At 41.3% G+C, this 20,464-nt stretch overlaps 1 protein-coding gene and 1 long non-coding RNA gene across 2 annotated transcripts in view; one reads left to right on the top strand and one right to left on the bottom strand.

Annotated features, from left to right (window-relative positions):
• The window catches only part of mtus1b (microtubule associated tumor suppressor 1b), a 61,636-nt gene that overhangs the window by 9,103 nt on the left and 32,069 nt on the right, over positions 1–20,464 (bottom strand). Inside the window, exons 5-10 of the mRNA XM_061085672.1 lie at positions 18,909–19,027; positions 18,251–18,571; positions 4,131–4,197; positions 2,429–2,552; positions 2,194–2,284; positions 1,061–1,166 (exon numbers count right to left, since the gene is read on the bottom strand). Of these exons, the coding sequence (XP_060941655.1) occupies positions 1,061–1,166; positions 2,194–2,284; positions 2,429–2,552; positions 4,131–4,197; positions 18,251–18,571; positions 18,909–19,027 (828 nt within the window). The remainder of the gene's footprint in view (positions 1–1,060; positions 1,167–2,193; positions 2,285–2,428; positions 2,553–4,130; positions 4,198–18,250; positions 18,572–18,908; positions 19,028–20,464) is intronic.
• Positions 14,993–16,244, top strand: LOC133022515 (uncharacterized). The gene is made up of 3 exons (XR_009683015.1): positions 14,993–15,064; positions 15,141–15,219; positions 15,870–16,244. It is a non-coding gene; the product is annotated as an uncharacterized LOC133022515 (long non-coding RNA).

Here is a 20,464-nt window from a genome sequence, read left to right as displayed (position 1 = left end):
GTGTGAGAGAGAGAGTAGTAGTGTTTGTGAGAGAGTATGATGTGCATGTAAGAGAAAATAGTAGTGTGTGTGAGAGAGCATGATGGTTGATGTAAGATAAAATAGTAGTGTGTGTGTGTGTGTGTGTTTGTGAGAGAGAGAGAGAGAGAGAGAGAGAGAGAGAGATAGTAGTAGTGTTTGTATAGTAGTGTGTCTGAGAGAGTATACTGGTCTGTGTGAGACCAAGTAGTAATTATCTCTCAAAGGGCCTTTCGTATTTATCACGACAGTCAGTTTAGTATGTACATTTAGTTGTGTGTCATGACAAAGCTACAAAGCCTTACTGAAATTTTTTATTTTGTCGCTTGAGCGGTAAATGAGGAGCAGCACCAGCCGTTTCATCATGAAAACATTTTACTCTTACATCACACCATGTGCACTACATTTGTTGTACAAGGCTGGTTGTTATCATACCATCATACCATTCACAACACTGAACATTCATGCTCATTGTGTTAAGAAAATACATTAAACCATTTTTTAGTATAAGTATAATCTTAATTTATATTTACACACTAAATAGATATAAATCATTCAACCAGCACAAACAAACTCCCTTTATTTATTTATATTGCTGTTGTACAAGAGAGGAAATGTCCATTATATGAATCTGTTGATTCCTTATCTCTGCTAACAAATTTTCTTATTTTTCATTATTTGGATTTATGAAGTTTTATATGTATGCAAATGCAAAAAAACAACAACAACTGTGTCTGTGTATTACTGCTTGTAGATACCCTCCTGCAACTAATGACAGGTGTGTGGGGTAGCGGTAGGTTTTGTATGATAGATAATGTTCTTGTTAATGATTGCATTCACTTAATGTCAGTCTCCTTATTTACTTCTAAAAGATCAAATATTCTGCTGATATTTAGACATAAACCACTACATATTTTCAAGCTTAACAGTGAGATGGAACAGCCCAAGTACATAATTTAGTCATATGTTTATCACTTAATGTAGTAATAATATCCAAAAATTAACCAGACATCTCGTAATGCTTCGTCGCAATTACACTCACCTTGTATTGAGGTTTCATACTGCTTTTTGACAGACTCCATCCTCTGTCTATGACTCACTTCTAGGTTCTTCTTTTCTGTTTCCTGCTGGTTCCTCAGCTCCTCGACCTGAAGACAGCAGACACAGGTTATCAAAAAAAAAATCAAAGTGTCTGTGGGACAGTGGAGATGCTACTACAACAAACACAGATATAGCAAAACAATGGTAGATATATCAAATTAAACAAGGTTAAACACGGATTATTACATGGATGAAAAGTGTGAAAATCCCATCCCTGATCATGTTGTGCAGTATGACGTTACTTCAGCCTCACATTCACAGTCATGCTAAGATGCATCTTGGATGTCACCAAGGCAACAGTCTAACCAGAAGGTTGGGGGTTCAATCCCAGTCTTACCTAGTCTGCATGCCGAAGTGACCTTTGACAAGATACTGAACCCCAAATTGCCATTCTCATAGAGAGACTGCTGCACATAGATGCACTGTATGAATGTGTGTGTGAATGGGTGAATGTAAAAGTGTACTGTAAAGTGCTTTGATTGGTCAAGACTAGAAAAGCACTATTTAAATACAGAAAATGTACCATTCACTCAAAGCACTTTACAGTGCAGTTTGTGCCATTCACACACACAGTGCATCAATATACAACAATTTATCTGTCACATATCACTCACACACTGTGGGATTGGGGTTCAGTATCTTCGCCCATGGACATTTTGGCCCAGGGAATGGGGAAGACTGGGATTGAACCGCCAAACTTCTGGTTAGCGGATGACCTACTCTACCTCTTAAGACCCAGCTGCCCCCAAGAGTCAAACCAATGTCCAGTGAACCGATCAGATTGTGGACAGGTGTTGCCATCGTCTTAAGTAATAATGGTCAAGTTTCACACACATAGACCACATGTCAGACTGCTTCCAAAGGACAGCAGTTACAGTTTCAGTAAATGGTCTGAGGAACTGGTTTCGCTATGTGTCAGGTTGCTTTATAAGGGGTAGTGTCCCTGTTACCTGACATCGTTAACTCATTATTTCAGAAGAAAACCAGATTTTTACAGGACTAACAGACAACTACTTGTTCCTTTTTATGCATAGTGACAGCTACAATAATATTTAAATGTGTGTGTGTTCTCACCTGCTGCTTCATCAACATGCGGCACTTGTCAGCTTCCTCCTGGTACGTCTGGTGGACATTGTCCCACTCTGTTTGGTAAAAACTTCTCAGTCTGTCACACACAGAAAAACACAATTAGAAACATTTTCAGAACAGTAACGTCTGCAGGCTTTAACTTTCAGTAATAACACTGTGGTAACACTGCAGAGTTATAGCTTTTTTCTAAAATCCCATCCCAGCAGAGGTGAATGCGTACCTGACTTCCAGCTGCGCCAGCTCCTCCTTGTGCTGCTCCTCTAGCCTTTTCAAAGCCTCTTCCAAGCAGAGGCGCAACTCATCCCTCTCATTCTCCAGACGTTCACAGCACTGTGATGTTGTGACTAGAAGAAGACAACGAGAGAGCGCTGGATGTTAGTTTGTACCTTTGAAAGAGCATCAATGGTCTATAGTTTAGGTTTGTTGCCTGAGAAAATTGGGGTGAACCTTTTTTATCACATCAAACCTACATCCATAATTCACTCAAAAGGGAAAATGACAGATGATCTCATCGGATAGTCCTAATGGTTCACAGTTTAGTTGATGTGAATTAATGGTAAATAAGAAAAGACTGAACTGATCACCTGTTTACGCCACAAGATATAAGCTCAGGTAGAAATCTCTGTGAGTGAACGTGAAACGTGTGGAGACAAGATGTGCTTTGCTACTATTTTGAATTTTTACTGTTTCACCATAAATCAGATTCATATCCACAATACACACCAGTACAGTCATCATATTACAGTATGCAATTCTAAAGAGGACTGAGATGGGACAGGCCCAGAACAGTCAGCATGTAACATTCTTCCTCTGTGTGTGTGTCTTTCTCAACATTCCAATACAACCACATTCCAATTGAATTACTCTTACGACAGACATAGCATCCAACCCCCTAAAACATCTGCAAGTCAGCTCAGAAGTGTGCAGCAGGACTCATTACTCTCATGACTAATTTAAACACTCACAAACCCATGCATGCTTCCCCCCATCTCTATCAATCACCATTCTGATTCCAGTTTGTTCTTAGTCTGAAATATTTATCAAAATATCAAGATAAACTAATAAAGATCTCTGAATCTCTTTGTTTATGAGTTGGGATTTCTTTCTCTCACTTTCAGCTGTCAGGTCAAAGAACCTTGCATGAAGAGCTTAAATCTCAGGAGCCACATCACATTCTGCATAATTTCAATGTTGCTCATCTTAATTTTACTCACCATCTTTCTGTTACTTTCACAATTTTCTTTAATTATTTAATTATATTATCTTTTTTTTTAAATACCAAGTTCCTTTTTTTATTGTCTCAAGTTCTTTTTAGAATTTGACATGATGCCTTGTGTTTTATATTTAATTTTTCTTACTGTTCAAATTTGCTGTTGACATTTTAACTTAGCTCATCTGATGCACTTAAAGGTTGTTGAATAAATTATTAAATCATTATAAGAAGTATTTCAACCTAGCAAACTTAGCCTCTCCCAGCTTTTTCAGTTTGTACTCCGGATTTTAGTACAAAGCCCAAGCAGGTGGCAGAAATGCTGTCAAATGAAAGAGTCTGTTTCTCTGATTGTTTTACCTCACATTGGCTTGGCCCTAATGTCTCAAAATGTACCTTGTTGATGCTCATGTACAATCTCTTCATCCTTGTGTACTCATTAAAAAAGTTATAAAAACCAATGTAGTCAGCTCACAACATGTGCAGAGGCATCTCCTGCTCTGGGTCTTTCCCTTCACTGAGGAGAAGCGGCATCAGTGTTAAACCACAAATAACACTTTGTTTTGTTGAGCTGCCCTTCATAAGCTTTGAGTACAAGTTTTGTATGCAACTAACAAGCGAGAGAGAATGTAGAAGGTAGAAGGTAGAAGCAAGCAGCTGACTGCACGGGAGTATGTGCAGTAACGTGCGTGCAGTATTGTGTGTCTCTTACCCAGCTCATCTCGGAGCTTTGCCAGCTCCAGTGACAGCTCCTTCTTCTGCTTCAAGGCCTCTTCGTACTGCAGAAAACAAGATACTGCATTTAAACAGAATTACTTAACATACAAGCAGAGGCGCTGAAGCTGCAGTTAGATTTCATTCATACATTTGTCTTCCTCCCTCACAATAATAATCAGCTGTCAGCTGCTGTAGTGTCAGTGCACTGTATGAAGTTGTATATTTCTAACTAAAGGCTTTGACAACAGCAAGTCAAACACTATCAAGTGAAGTATACCGTAAGTAAATTATTATTTTGGAAACAGCCTCATGCTCTCAGAAAGCAAGTGTAGACCTTGCACTCATCAAAAGTGAGTGATTGTAATCATAGACTTCACACTTAACGACAGGGGAGTTGTTTTAGAGCAACACAGGGGAAACATGGGTGGAACCAATCCTATAAGACAATTAACAAAACAGTATCCAGCATCTTTCATCAGTGACTGAACTTCTAAAAATAAAAAAGTATAACTCTAATCAAGGATGAAAAGATGTCTAAAAAATAACACACACACTTGTGCAAACAAGTGGACAGCCACACACAGTTGAGATGAACATATCAAAGTGTTTCAATGAGCATTAAAAGAGAACATTATGATTCTATAGGGCGGCTGTGGCTGAGGGGTAGAGTGGTCGTCCTCCAACCTGAAGGTCGGCAGTCTGACCCATCTGCATGCCGCAGTGTCCTTGGGCAAGATGCTGAACCCTGAATTGCCCCCCATAGAATGACAAAGTGCTGCGAATAGATGCACTGTATGAATGTGTGTGTGAATGTGTGAATGTAAAGCTGTGCTGTAAAGCGCTTTGAGTCGTCATCAAGACTAGAAAAGCGCTATATAAATACAAAACCATTTACCATATAGAACCATGAATGAGACAATGACAATGAGAAGAGGTGTCATAACAATATGAAATAAGGAGAGTTCAGTGCACACTGTTACCTCGGTATGATATTTCAAAGCTTATTCGAAATATTTGTGATCCAGATGAAGCAGGGCCAGATTGTTGGACTGATCAGCAGCACCCAACAAAGTAAATGTGTCAAAGTCGGAAAAAATACACCCCTTAATGACAGAGATGACCACCCCTGAATTCCTGTGACCCAATGATACAATTCCTTCTGAATCCCTGACCCTCTGAGAAGAGCCATAAGCAGACAAAACAGCAAAGAAGTAGATATAGAGCAGCACACAGAAACACATCTGGGCAAAAATGCACACACACCTTGCGTCGATGGGGGGGGGCTCCCTGGGCTTTGCAAGGGATTTGCCGGCCGTGGAGCCCATGACTTGATGAAGAGAGACACACTTAAAAACACAGACACAAACCCTCTCTCACACACACACACACACACAAACTGATTCTGTCCCATCAAAAGTGGAAAGTCACACACTCTCTCTCTCTCTCTCTTTCTTACACTGCTCACTCTGCCCCTTCCACTCCTCCCTCCAAAAGTTTCTACTCCTCCTGTCTACACACTGTATGATAGAGGAATTCAAGTTATTTCAGCACCAGATTTACATATGAAACTGGTGAAACTGCATTTATCTACGTTTAATTAATGCCTTTCTTCTTTTTTGGTCAAATTTTTGTCCAGATAATTTTGGCAAAGTTTGGTCAAATTAACTCAGTCATTTCTAACTGGTATAAACTTATGTCTTAACTTTTAGTCCTAGACTTTTTATTTGTCCAGTTTGGTTTTCAAATTAAGGGCTAAATTTAACAAAAAGAAGTGGAAATGTTATTTATTACAGGTCTTGCTGCCATTTCTTCTTCTTCTTTTTAATGGTGGTTGGCATCCAGTTTAAAAGACCCCTGTGACTCTTAGAAAAGACAAAAGAACCCTCACCCTCACCTTCCCCTCCCTAATATATTACACCTGTGTCTAGTAAACCTAACTTCAGTTAGTATACTGTATAGAGTCTGCGTTTAGCCCTGTCCTGTGCCAGTTCTTCTCATCTTGTACGTAGAGTTCCAGCATTATACCCACGTCTTGTCTTGTCTTGTGCTTTTCACTACATTTTCATATTTAGCGAACTGGAAGAAAACAACCTATTTTTTTAAACTTGACACTGTTTCAGAGTTGTGCTTTTGGGTCGTCATTTCACATACAAAGTCATTACAGCACTATCTGTATTGATCTGTAAAAAATCACTATACTCATTCATTACATTATTAATGCACCTATCAGATCCACTGTATCTAGGAGTAAAGACAGGGACAGGTTTAAATAGTCCAAGTACAATTCTAGCAGGGCGGTGAGAGATGCTAGATAGCATTAGCATCTGAGACTACTCAGAGAAACTCCAACTCCAGTTCTCAGCTAACGACTCTGCTTCTGTCTGGAAAGGGCTCAGACAGATCAGACACGACTAACCTTCAGCTCTCCACTTCTTTAATGACCTGCGCCTGTGCAACCAGCTGAACGAGTTCTACTTTCGTTTTGAAAGACAATTGGACAGACCTGACCCCATCCCCCATCCCCCATCCAAGAGCAGCACCAACACCAGCTCCCCATGTGACTCTCCACACCTGCCCACCACAGTGCCCCCTTCCCCTCTACCAAAGTGTCACACCTTTCCATCCTGGAGAGGGATGTTAACAAGCTCATCAAGAGACAGATCCCCTGCAAAGCAGCCGGACCTGACTCTGTTTAACCTTCCGCGCTGAGCCGCTCAGCTGTCTACTGTTGGGGAAGGCCCAGTGATCTGACTTAGAACAAAGAGTCGTAAAACCTTAGACTCGCTTCAGGAGACCCCTTACATTTAAAAATCCAGCATGGGGCCCTTATCTCCATGTGGCAGCAGGTCACTTCCTGGGTCCCGACTGTAAGCCCGCCCCTGGGGGCCAAATCCTGACAACTCAATTGGCTGGAGGGCCACACTGACTCCTGACCCCTCCTCCCAGGGGGAAGTCACCTGGAACATGACTTAAAAAGGCTGTGCTTCCAGAAACCTTTCTCTCTTTCCTCCGATGCTGACGTTCCCACTAGGCCCTTTCGGGTCTGCCCAGAGGTTCCAGCAAACTTAAGGAGGGAACTACTTTTCTCTTAACTGCTCTTTTTCACTCCAGCACTGACGTTCCAGTTAGGCCTCCTCCGGTCTGACCAGAGGTTCCCGTTGCTTAAGGAGGCAATAAGATGTTTGTTTCAATTCATTTCATTCATTTATTCTTTTATCTTAGTCGACGTTTTTATTTTGAAAAGGACTTTTCCTGTTTTAACTTGGAAAGATCAAACAGGAAATTTCTCGCTGGACGATCTCAGACTGTTTCATTTTCCCCACGGACTTTACTTTTGTTTTTCCAACGATCTACAAACGGCTTCAAACCAGCCGTCCCCTGCAGAAGCGCGACGTTCATCCCGCTGAAGAGTAAGAGGCAATCCACTCCGTTCCTGTAAAACAGCACGTTCTCCGCTGTTACAGAAGAAGACGAAGTTTCATTCCGTCAAGACAGCAGGAATAATTCGCTTCCCTTTCCGGTCCAGCGGCCGAGCCCGGAGCTCCGCTCGTGAGAGAGACCACGTGATTCACTGGCCCCCGACACATTCGCGCAGACGCGCAGACACACCGCGAGGGTGGTACAGTAAGAGACTTGATTATCTGGGCAGATGTTAGTTTTAATACGTAGCGTATTGATTTAATACTTGAGTGTATTTTGTGGGTGGAACCTCCGTGTTCCATTGTTTTAGCCGGCCACTACTCCGAGCCGCTACTTCCGGTTTCCGGTTTGATCGCAATGTTTTGTGTTGCAGTAAATAGGGCCGCGAGAAGCGCCTCCGCCCGCACTGTTAGCGTCTGTGTGAGTCTGCAGTGATTTCACCGATCAGAACCTCGGCCCACAACGCTCGCTTGAGGGCTGAGGGGTGAATCACTGTTAACTCATCTCAGGCGTATTTTTAAGAGCTTCTTTGAACTCTCCTGACATGTTTTCTCTCTCTCTCTCTCTCTCCTTCTAAACCGACCTATACACACTTCCGATCTGTATTTATAATACAGTTCATGTTACATAGTTAAATCTATGCTTAGAGAGGCTGAACACATCTGGAAACCATTCGGCCCCCAAAGCCAAGCAGAGATAAGAATTCTCTTTGTCTAAAATTTCCTTTGTGTAATTCATGTGACGACCACCAGTGTGCGCTCCGGCCACATGGTGTCATTAACATAGACTCCATCTTGAATAACGCAAGTTAACCCACCATTTTGAGTCTATTATTGCCACGCCTCCGCTCTCTCTCTCCTCCCATCCTGGCTCTAAATTCATAACGGCTCCGCCATCTTGTTTTGTAGTCAATCCGCCATTTGGAGAGTTTTTAGGCCTTGATTCCACGAATCATGATCGGCCGCCATCTTAGATGTGACTGCGTCATCGCCACGCCCCCTTTCTTTTCTCTCGCTCTCTCTCTCACACACACACACACACCCACACACCCACACACACACAGACACTTTGATAGACACAGACAGATACACACACACAGAGACACATAGATGGACCAGAGGTTACATGCGTGTTCTAAATTGTGATAAGCTGCTCTTGTTATCTTTGAAATATGGGAGTTTGTTAAAATGATAAATCATTAAATAACACTAACTTTATTTCACATACACACACATAGACACACATACACAGAGAGACACTTTGACACAGACACACACACACACACACACAGACATACATAGGTAGACCGCAGGTTTTACATGTATTTTCTGAATTGTGATAAGTGCTGCTGCTGTGTTTATCTTTGAAATATTGGAGCTTGTTAAAATGATAAATCATTGAATAACATTATAACTTTATTTCCCCTTTTTAATAAATACTTTTGTAATTAAAGTATCTGTAGTCTGTGATTATTTGTGCATAAGTGTGTGATTGCAGCTGGATTATGATTGCCTGTGCTCGAACTTAGAAGCCTTCACTGTTTATTAAGTAATCGTTAATATTAAAATATTGACATTATTAATTTGACATTTATCATTATGAGACTGATAATTATAGCTTGACATCGTTGGTCCCTGGAAACCAGGGTTGTGCCCCCCTTTCTCAATTATTAATATAGATAGTATTATTCTTAAATTGATAATTTTATTGTTTTTGACTAATTATTTTCATTAGTCTTGGTTGATAACCTTATCATTGTTAATTGATAGCTTGTACTTTCTAATTGATAATTCCTATTTTCTCATTAGTGGTTTTATTGTTATTTGATTACTGATCATCTTCAATTAATAATTTAATTATTTTTGATAGATAATTTTTATTATTTTAATAATCATATTTCATGATTATTAATAATTAGCCAACGTCAAGTCTACTCCTATTGCACAACACTACAGTATTCACAGACATTTTTAATACCTTACTGGAGACATGTCCGGTGCCAGCCTGTTTCAAATCCTCCACCATCATCACCGTACCCCAAAACCCAAGGATCACAGGTCTTAATGACTACAGACCCATTTCCCCGACTTCTGTGGCAATGAAGTCCTTTGGAAGCCTTGTCCTGTCCCACCTCAAGGACAACACCAGCCCCACCTCCTAGACCTATACCCTCTATAGTTAGCCTAGAGAGCCAACAGATCTGTACACGATGCGGTAAACATGGCTCTCCACTTCATCCTCCAGCTTCTGGACTCCTCAGGAACCTATGCTAGGATCATGTTTGTGGACTTAAGCTCTGCATTTAACACAATAATCCCTGCTCTGCTCCAGGACAAGCTGTCACAATTTAGCTTGACTGACTAAATCTGCAGGTGGATCACACACTACGTTTACATGATGGCATAAACCCGATTTCGGCTGAAGCCCGGTTTCTCTATCCATGGGGGGTTAACTGCTCTATCTCAGGGTACATGGCACTGAGAAATCCGACTCTTGTCCGAAAGAATTTCATACCCCGCTACGATAGGTGGCCCTGTTTTCATTACAGCTAGTGGTGATAAAGCCATTTCCGCTTGACCTCGTCACCACTACCAACAAAAAACAACAACAGCCTTCAACTCAGCATGCGAGAAAGATGACGAACGGAGAGCAAGATGAAGCTACGTCCCTCTACATGATGTTGCGCATGTTTACTCTAGGAGTACTGCGCATTTCCGGGTCACGGCCAGGGAGGGGGGGGGCAGGATCTCAAGCATGCGCAAAGACGTCACATGCGCGCGTTGTCCGATATACAGCCAAATCCGATGTACTTATCTGGGGGTGGTTATCCGACTTCAGTCAGACACAAGAAATCTAGATTTGTGGCGTTACATGAAATGGATCTTCGATTGAAACCCGACAACGCCAGAAATCGAGTTTCAATCGGACACATGTAACCGCAGTGACAGACTTCCTGTCTGATAGGAGGCAGTGTGTGTTGAGATTTAAAATTTTAGCTTGTCTGTGTGTGTGTGTCTGTGAAGATGGAAAATGAAGGAAGGTGGGGGTGTGACGATTTCAATATTTTAACTATAGGTTGTGGCTGACAGAATTCTAAACAAATAAAGATAGAATCATTTCAAATTATATTTGTTCTCTTAACAATAAAGATCTGAGTAGTTTTAGCTAGATATTATGCCTTCATACAAATGATTTTAATAAATGGATAGATTTGTATTTATATAGCGCTTTTCTAGTCTGATGATAACCACTCAAAGCGCTTTACAGTACAGTTTAACATTCACCCATTCACACACATATTCATACAGTGCATCTACTTGCAGCACTTTGTTATTCTATGGGGGGCTATTGAGGGTTCAGCATCTTGCCCAAGGACACTTCGGCAAGCAGATGGTTCAGACTGGGGATCGAACCGCCGACCTTCAGGTTGGAGGACGACCACTCTACCCCTCAGCCACAGCCGCCCAATAACCGTTGCTGCTTAGTGTAAAGAATGAATGTTTCACTTGTTCTCATTTCTAATTTTTGTATTAAAGCGTAATTCCCTTAGGTTAATTAAACTCACATAGATTTAGAGCAGCTGTCTGATAAGTTCTGGAGGTTGGACAGAGTGACTTTGTTGACTTAATTCTGTTTCGTTGCTTTGGTTTCGAGGATCCGAATGTTTACAGAGTCAGGATTGTTTTGATGAAGCAGAAAACATAATATTCTTTGCTCAAATAGACAACAGTTTGGCCATCATGGCATCTGCTGGGTCAAGGCCTTTCATGAAGTGAACAGGTTGCCAAGCAACTATAGCGTCATTGGGAGTGGCTCCTTGTCACTTCCGTATTCCAAAAGCCAGGAGGATGGCTTGCGCCTGCGTGCTTTCGAGGAGGAGGAACGAAAATCTACTGTTATAAAATGGTTAGGCGCCGGATGTTTGTGGCGCTCTGATACAACTAGTGTGTGGAATCCCATTACTTTGCTGATGATTAACCTGTTCATTGCTTCCTAAATAAATACTTGTTTGAACGAAACCGAGTTCGGCTCATCTTCTCTTAAAGGATAAACGAACACGCTTAACAGGGGCAGGAGCAGTTTGGGCCAGATATATGGCCTTCACAAAGTGACATTTAAAAAACTTTGCTGCTTAGGGTTAATCTTGAAGTTGGTTAAAATGTGTGTGCATCACATCGCTGGTCAGTCTCACATCTGCCTTGATAAGAGGTCTGATAAGAGCTGCTGCCTGTTGTGGGAACTTTGAATCTGTGGCATACAATATACTGTTCTTTACCTTGTTCTCATACCTCCAAATTTGTGGTTTATATCGACGGATAATACGGGTTTAAATGTAATCCAAATTATTTCCTTAAATTTAGTTACAGCACTATCAGGTAGACATCTTGAAAATGAGTTTTTTATTAGTGGCATATATTCTGATAATGAAAAATCAAAGGTTATTAAATGTTAAATGTTCAATTTTGACACCGTATGATAATACAAGGTCAAGTGTGTGGTTACAACAATGGTAAATGGATTTGTATTTATATAGCGCTTTTCTAGTCTGATGAAGACCACTCAAAGCGCTTTACAGTACAGTTTCACATTCACCCATTCACACACACATTCATACAGTGCATCTACTTGCAGCACTTTGTTATTCTATGGGGGGGCTATTGAGGGTTCAGCATCTTGCCCAAGGACACTTCGGCATGCAGATGGTTCAGACTGGGGATCGAACCGCCGACCTTCAGGTTGGAGGACGACCACTCTACCCCTCAGCCACAGCCGCCCTATGAGTATACAATGAGTAGGTTGGTATACTAACTGACTGAAAATTGAGTCTAGTATCGAAAAAAATGCTACGCTAAGGCTATTATTATTATTGTCAACATGAATATTAAAGTCACAAACAATAATCATTTTATCGGTCTTTAGGACTAGGTTTGATAAAACCTAGTCCTCTGGTATTTCTTGGATGGGTGTGGAAGACTAAGAACAAGACATTCAAATGAGTTGTAGCTTAGTTTAGGTTTAGGATGAATTGATAGACTGGGGCTAAGAATAGCAATAACCTCCTCGGCCGAATTCTCTGGGAACGTGTGAATTTACATGACTGGGGGAAGAAGATTAATTTAGGCTGACGTATTCATCAAGATTCAGCCACGTCTCAGTGAGGGACAATACATCTATTGTTTGATCTGAGACTAATTTACTAAAAAAGCAGATGATAATAATGATCTTATATTTGAAAGTATACATTTAAAAGTCTTTGTTTCTTGAGTTGTTGCAGATGTTGTGTTAATTTGTATTAGTTTTTTGTGTAGAATTCTCCCTCTGTTATTGTTTGATTTACATAATTTTATGGGACGGGGGACAGACACAGTTATGGGTATGTGGTTGTGTGATTGATCCAGAGGGAGTGCAGACAAGTGTTTAGCACTGCAGCTCTGCTTCCTGGTCCCAACTCTGTAATTTAATAGACACATGCCGCTCTCAGCCAGCTCCAATGGATTCTGACGAGAACCGGGAAAATAAATACAATGCCCACCCGCAACCAATAGAGGGCGCCAAACACCCAATACAATGAACTAATAATAAACAAAAGCAGAGGGATTTTGGTGGAATGCACTATTAGTTATCACTATTATTCTAATACCTGCTACATTCACCCCTCCTGAATAACACCAAAATCCTGATTGCAACAGAGACAACTGACATCCTGTCAAAACTGGAACGGGTCCACCTAAAGAGTACAATCTTTATCTTCAGCTGTATAAGCTACCTGGTAACCAGGTTCAGAGAAATAAAAAGGGTGATCAAGCCTCACATCTCTCAAAGAAGAGTACCTAATGAGTCCCAAAGTGTACATGTTAGAAAAAAAAATAAACACATTAATTAAGGTATCTCAAACCAATAAGTTATACTGGAACCCCCCCCCCTCTTAAGTAGGGTAAGAAGGGACTGTGATCTCTTATCGATGGAATTGGCCTACCCCTAAAAGTGAATTGTGTCTGAGCCATTGTGTCTACCAAACGGTTAACCCTCTTAACAACTCTACCAGCACGTGTCCTAACTACACCTTGTGTGTCTAGTGGTGTGTATGCTTGGCTATCTTGGTTGTGTTCGATGTCAACTGTCGGTACTGCCAGAAAACTGTCACTCGGCACGCAGCCTGTATTAACATCTCCCAGCCGCTAGGTGCCAGTATTGCACCATAGGCTGGAAGCCAATCGCCATTAAATAACAATAATAAGAAACCTCCCAGCCGGCGCTGCTCGCAGTTTCCCGCATGAATCTCTGCGGAGTGCATCCGCTCAGGTGTAAAAGCGATGGCAGGTCCGCTGTCTAAAAAACTGAAGGCACGGGCATTTCAGCCCTTATGGTATGAAGACTATGGATTATTTTTTTAATAAGGACCGTGCACTTTATGTTTAGAAAATATGGTTTGTCGAACGTCAAGCGTTAAACGCCACTTTGAGACCAAGCACGAACAAACTCTAAAAGACCAGGCAGACAAGGGAGAATACATCAGGCGTGCAGTGTCCAGGTATGAAAAGCAGGCAACTCTCTGAACATATTTGCCACTGCCAAAAACCATGGGACCGAGGCGAGCTATCGCATTGGTCACTGCTCAGCCCCTCCCTCAGTCATTTGACTATGACCACTCCGAAGTATGTGTGCAACTTAAAGTCACTAACTACAACCCCCAGGTAATGGAGCTCAGCAATGGAAGGCAAGGTCAGGGATCACACTGATTGATAGGCATCATTGTATTTGTGGCAGGACCTACACATCTGTTTGCATATGTTGCTGTTTGTACCCCTCTTTTTCTCTGACTCAGATGTTGATTTTTTTCATGAGGTCACATTCCTGTATAGCCCTAGTACTGTCATTTATGTTTGATCTGCTTTTGTCCACTTTGGACAATTAAAATGCAATACTTGTTAATGAGTTACTGAAAGCAGTGTTTTGAAATGGTGTCAGTGCAATCTGTCATGGGGTGGGGAAATTCTAAATATGAGTGTGGTTAGTGGGGTTAATGACAAACCTATTGTCATAATGAGAAACAGATTATTTTAAGTGTTGTTCTATATATATATCTATATATAAGCAAGGCTTGTGATTGGTCTGCTTACTACATCCCGTCCGGAGTCGCATTTCCGGTTTCAATCCCGGAAACTGCGGAAGCCACGGAAGATTTAGAAGAACGAATCTGGACCAAATAGAAGAGCACTTGGCAGAAAAGATCCGAAACCATGTCCACTAGTATAACCCGTCACTAACCGGCGGATTTGTCCGCCAGAAAAAGGCTCTGAGGAGCCGCCGTGGCGATGTCAATAAACGTGTGCCACACACGAAGAAGAGCCGACTTCAACAACAAACATTACTCGGCCTAGTGGTCTGGCGGTGAATTGCGTTGCAACACGCGCAACTCTGGGGGAACTATAAACCAAAACGAGTCCGTAGAAGCTGCGTGCGTGCGTAAAAAACGACTATAATTCGGCCTTTAGCTGACGAACCTGGGTATGATAGTGATGTAAATCTCATAAATTAATGATTAATACCCACGTAGTATACTGATAAATCTCTTGTTTATTAGGAGAGAGCTTTGTGCGTTTGTACGAGAGAGAGAGCGGAGCTGCTTCAGCCGTGTAGGCCTAAGCCTCTGTTGGACTCCGGTAAGCTACATGCTAACGCTAGCTTCGTTATTAGCTTGTTGATGTTAGCTCAGATGAACATGCTGCTTACTGAGATACTTTCATAAAACCAATCGGAGTTAAAGGAATGTTCCTAATGTTTAAACCCACCGTGGTACTATCTGTATCATTGTGATATGTGGGAAAATAGCTTCTAAAAGATCGCTAGCTACCTCGTAGCATTGCTAAAGCTAGCTCAGATATACTATGGTGTTCAACATAGCTAATGGGTAGCTGGCTAAACTACCAGGCCAACACAATATTTAATGATAGAGACAGAGATGGACTATGATGTCAGGGTGTAATAATATCGATCTGATATAATTTACTGTGTACATAATGTGATTAATCCATGGAGGTCAGTGAATTGATACAGTTCATTTACAGTTAAAAAGATAAATATTGCTTAAGAATATAAATACTGCTTATAGAGATAAATAAGTCTATTTGTGTTAAATACAAGTACATGATGAATGATTGTGTTAAAATATTTGTACTGTAAATGTGTACATCGCCATTTACAATGATTGGAACAATGTACTGCATTTTGATATGTATATGCAGAGAATCAGAGTTAGAGTCATGTGATGAATATGGATAATTGAAATCTAGTGTCTGCACCATGCGTGTAGATTGTTTTTTTTGATAGATTGATCAGAATTCTGAACCCTTGGTGGTTCAGTGGCGAGCCAGGCGATTGACAGCGGACGGAGATCGGGTTCCACTCCGAAGACCAAAGACACAGATACACTTGATACAGATAAGAACGTTCACCATAAAACCTACCCGGGTAGTAGAATGAACACAGGGTTGAAACCCCATCTTCTGATTTAGAAGAAAGGACACTTTTCTTTGAACTTTATTTTATTATTTTATTTTTATTATTTTATTGAAAGAGCTCTATTTTTGGTTCACTGTTCCTATTTCCATGCACTGTTGAATGATAATTGTTGTGAGGCAATAAATGATCACTCTTCAATTTCCAGTCAGAGTCCGACTTTCTGAACCTAGAGGAATGTGAGTTGCCTTCTTCCATTAGGGTTAAAGGCGCTACATTTTCATAACTTTTCATTGTTTTCTAAATAAATAATTGATTGAACCAAATCAAGATCAGCTCTTTTCATATTTAGGATAAATGAACACGCAAAGACAGTATTCGCGATATTTCTCGGCGTGGGTCTCGTAGTGTCGTTTGATGTTGTACTCCTTTGCTACAGCCACTAGTTGAGAACAAATAAGACAAACGGGTTTGCTTCCTACTTCCAGAGGGCAGATTTGGAGGCAGATCCATGTACGAACGTTTCCAGGTGGACTGTGATTTATAAAGCCAATGTTGCGTTCAGGGATGCGTGCGCACTGTTTTATAAATCTGAATTTTCTTTTGCTTACGCCATTTCCGGCTTCTGTGCGTAAGTACACTATTAGTATGAATCCTACACACTGTTTTATAAATGAGACCCCTGTTGTGTTAGGAAGAGGTCCAGATAAAATAACTGTCCGACATCGTTTTTACAAAAGCACACACCGACTCCACATTAACTTTAGTGACCTCCGACATACAAAGCCCGGACTTGTTGCTGCCGACGTGAAATACGATCTTACTGTATTTACGTTTAGTTTTAGCCAGCAGCTTCAGATTCGATATCGCCGACTCTGGCCCCTGGAATCCAATTGACTGTGGTCGCTGATGTAGCTAACCTCACGTTTCTCAGAACCTAGTCACCAATGACCAGAGTTTGTTCTCAACGGGTGCGTCGCTGAGTGGACAGAATCTATAAACATGAGCTTTTTAAGGAAAGCTACTATGCCCCCTCCGGACAGTCACCCACCCGCCCTGGGCTCCCAACTGCACGGTACAAGTTGAGGGACTGCTAGCGGAGGCTAAGCTAGGTGCTAATCTAGGTGGTTCCGCGGCCGCTTGCGGGGGCTGGCTAACTACAGCTAACGGAGGTTCTAAGCAGCGGAGCCGAGCGTCTACGTCGCTAAGCCTCTAGGTCACTACAAAGAGTCAGTATAAGTCTGAAAGAGAGTTATCACAGAGACTCACTATAGAGAATAACTATAAAGAGTCACTACAGAGAGTCAGAGTCACTATAGAGAATCACTATAAAGATTCACTACAGAGTCACTTTAGAATTTAGAGAATCACTATAAAGATTAACTATAGAGTAACTTCAGTGAGCCACTAGGAGTCCGATAGAGAGTCACTACAGAGAATCACTATAAACAGTGACTATAGAGAGCAGATACCTGTAGCATTTATATCTATGGAGTAAGTTCATTTATTTCAATTCAATTTCAAACTACATCTAAAACTAGGGAGAGGCGGTGGACCAGTGGCAGAAACTTGGGCTATGGGCAGAAAAGGTCTCTGGTTCGTCTCTGGTTCAACTCCACGGAGAAACAACAAAAAGACGAACCTGGATTGATCTGTCCAAAAATCCAAGAGGATTCTCCCTACCCTGTCTAGTGCCCCTGAGCAAGGTACTCCCCCAACATCTGCTCCCTGGGCGCCGTACATGGCTGCCCACTACTCTGTGTGTCCTGCACCAGATGGGTTAAAAGCTGAATCTTAATCTTACTATTAAAATGTCAGTGCAAATGTAAATGGTTAACTCATATAGAAAAGCATAACAGCCACTGTTTCACTCTTATCCCTTCACCCAACTTACTTCTCATTGCCACCAATAAAAAAATCATAGAAATCCACTTGGTTTATTGAAAGACTGAATAAAATCACTGCCTGGTCCCATTTGTTGTAAATGTGCCAATTAAGCAGCTTTGAGTTATTTCTTCATTATCATTCTTTCAGCAACTTCTGAATCATTATCACCAACAGAAGCACTCTAATAACTATCACACAAATCCATATCTATGTTTTAGTAGTATTTTACACTGATGACCAACATACTGTCATAATGCAAATAATGTGTTCCCTTGCAAATAATAAATAAGATAACTTTTGCTCCACAGCAGGTGGTATGAGTATTTTCACTGTTTGTAATAGTAGTACCTCGGTGAAGAGATGTTGGATGACTGTAGCCAGAGCTTCTACTCTTTTATTCCCCTGGACAAGAAGCTTCCTCAGCTGATTGATGACCTGGTTCTTCTTCTCTGCCTGCTGTTTGCTCTGGTTTTGTTTAGCTGTAATCACCGTTCCCTCCGCCGCAGCAACCCGGGCCACACCAGGTTTGGATGCATTCTGTATGCGGCATCCAGTTTTGGGGCTGGATCGAGACCCTGTTCTCGCTTTGAATCCAAGCCTTTTGACTTCAGTGACAAGCATTGGGGGGACAGCCGTTACTGGCATATTTGTATTCACCAAGTTCGGTACCTGGCAAGACACAACATAAAGCCAATATAGACAATTATCAGAAGACCTGGTTTTTAGAGAAAGACAGTTTTTCATTAAGCAAAAAATAATTAAACTATTCACTTTGGAGATTAAGAAAAACTATTGGCAACACCAGGATTGAGAGTATGTAGACTACAGATTGAGGACAAACATGGACAGAGATAATGAGGATGTTGTGGATAGATACATCCATATGCCTCCTTTTACTGATTAAATCCTACAGTGTAATACTCACAGTTTTCTCTAATGATTTTGATTTAGTGTATTTCTTTTGACTGAGCTGAATTTGGATCTTACAAAAAAGAAAAATGCGTACCAGTTCAGGTGAAGGCTGCAGCTGGTTCTGGCTGTTTACTTTGGCGAGCGCTGCTGCCTGCGAGCTGCTATTGGTGTTTGTGGGCCTCACTTGTACCTCCCGGGGTTTGTTTTTGCAGACTGCAAGAGAACCATGACGTTTAATATGGACAGCCGGCACAGCGTTCAACATGACGTCATCACTCAGCCCATTAATAAATCATGACAGTAAATTATGAAAAAACAAACACACATGTTTCATCCATATTGATTCTGTATGTATTTTTACATAAATCTTGAAATTAACCCTTTATGCAGTGACATATTAAACCCATCATTTTGTTCAAAATTTTAAAAGTCTTTAATTGATTTAGATGTAAATCTAATTCTAAAGGGTTGTAGCATTGAGCGGGTCCGAGCACACATTGTTTACTTCCTGCTGCCAGTAGGTGACGCCATCACTATTATTTCATACAGATGAATAGATCTGTTCAAGTAGGGGCTCTGATCTTGAGAAATGTTGTGTCAATTGGACAATGTAACAACAACTTAACTTTCACACTGATCAGTAGGTGGCGCTATGACCCTGAACTAATATTAATATATGGAGCTGTTCAGGTCAGGATTGTGATCATAGGTCAGTAATTGGGGGCCGGTTGGATAATCAGAGTGGATTCACAAAGTACTTCTGGTTTCATGGGAAATCAGTAGGTGGCGCTATGACCCTGAGGAAATATTGACACATAGAGCTGTTCAGGATTGGACTCTGATCATGAGACAGAAGTTTGGTGGTGATAGGACAATGTACAGTAGAGTTATGCCAACATCGTCTCCTTTGGCGAAAGGATGAACCTTCGCCGCAACTCAATGTTTACACAGTTTGAGGAAATGTCACAATTCTGACCATGACCCAATGACTTGTCTCAGCTCATTTGTAAAGCAGCCAGGAGCAGTGCATCAAAGTATAAAACATGTCACTTCAATGATATGTAAATATTGACACATTGACACCTGATCAGGGCAGGACTGTGAATGTGTGAATGAGGTTTGAGCCTGATAGAACAATGCACAGAGGAGTTATAATAATATTCCTCGATCCCTAAATAGCAATATCTTTATGACCTTTTTAATGATAAAATTGTAACTATCAGAAATCAAATCAACCATCACCTGCCCTCAATTAGCACTAATACCCTACCAAGAACAGAAATCCTACCTGACCAAAATAATATCATGTTCTAAACCAACCACTTGTATCTTTGATCCCATTCCTACAAAATGAATTAAAGAAATTCTGCCCCTAATTGATAGTACGTTACTGAATGTCCCACACGTTCCACACATACCCTAACCCTTGTCACAGGGGCCTCTGGAACTGCCAGTCAGCTACCCGCCAGACAGACTTCATCTCTGGCTTTGCTACACAGCAATCGCTTGACTTCCTTGCTCTCACTGAGACCTGGATCACACTGGACACATCCACCCCAGCTGCTCTCTCCTCTGCCTTCTCTTTCACCCACACACCCAGACCCACTGGTAGGGGTGGTGGTACAGGTTTACTCATCTCCCGCAAATGGA

Source organism: Limanda limanda, chromosome 2 (genome assembly GCF_963576545.1).
Source record: "Limanda limanda chromosome 2, fLimLim1.1, whole genome shotgun sequence".
Lineage (NCBI taxonomy): Eukaryota > Metazoa > Chordata > Actinopteri > Pleuronectiformes > Pleuronectidae > Limanda > Limanda limanda.
This window is presented reverse-complemented; position numbering and strand designations above follow the sequence as displayed.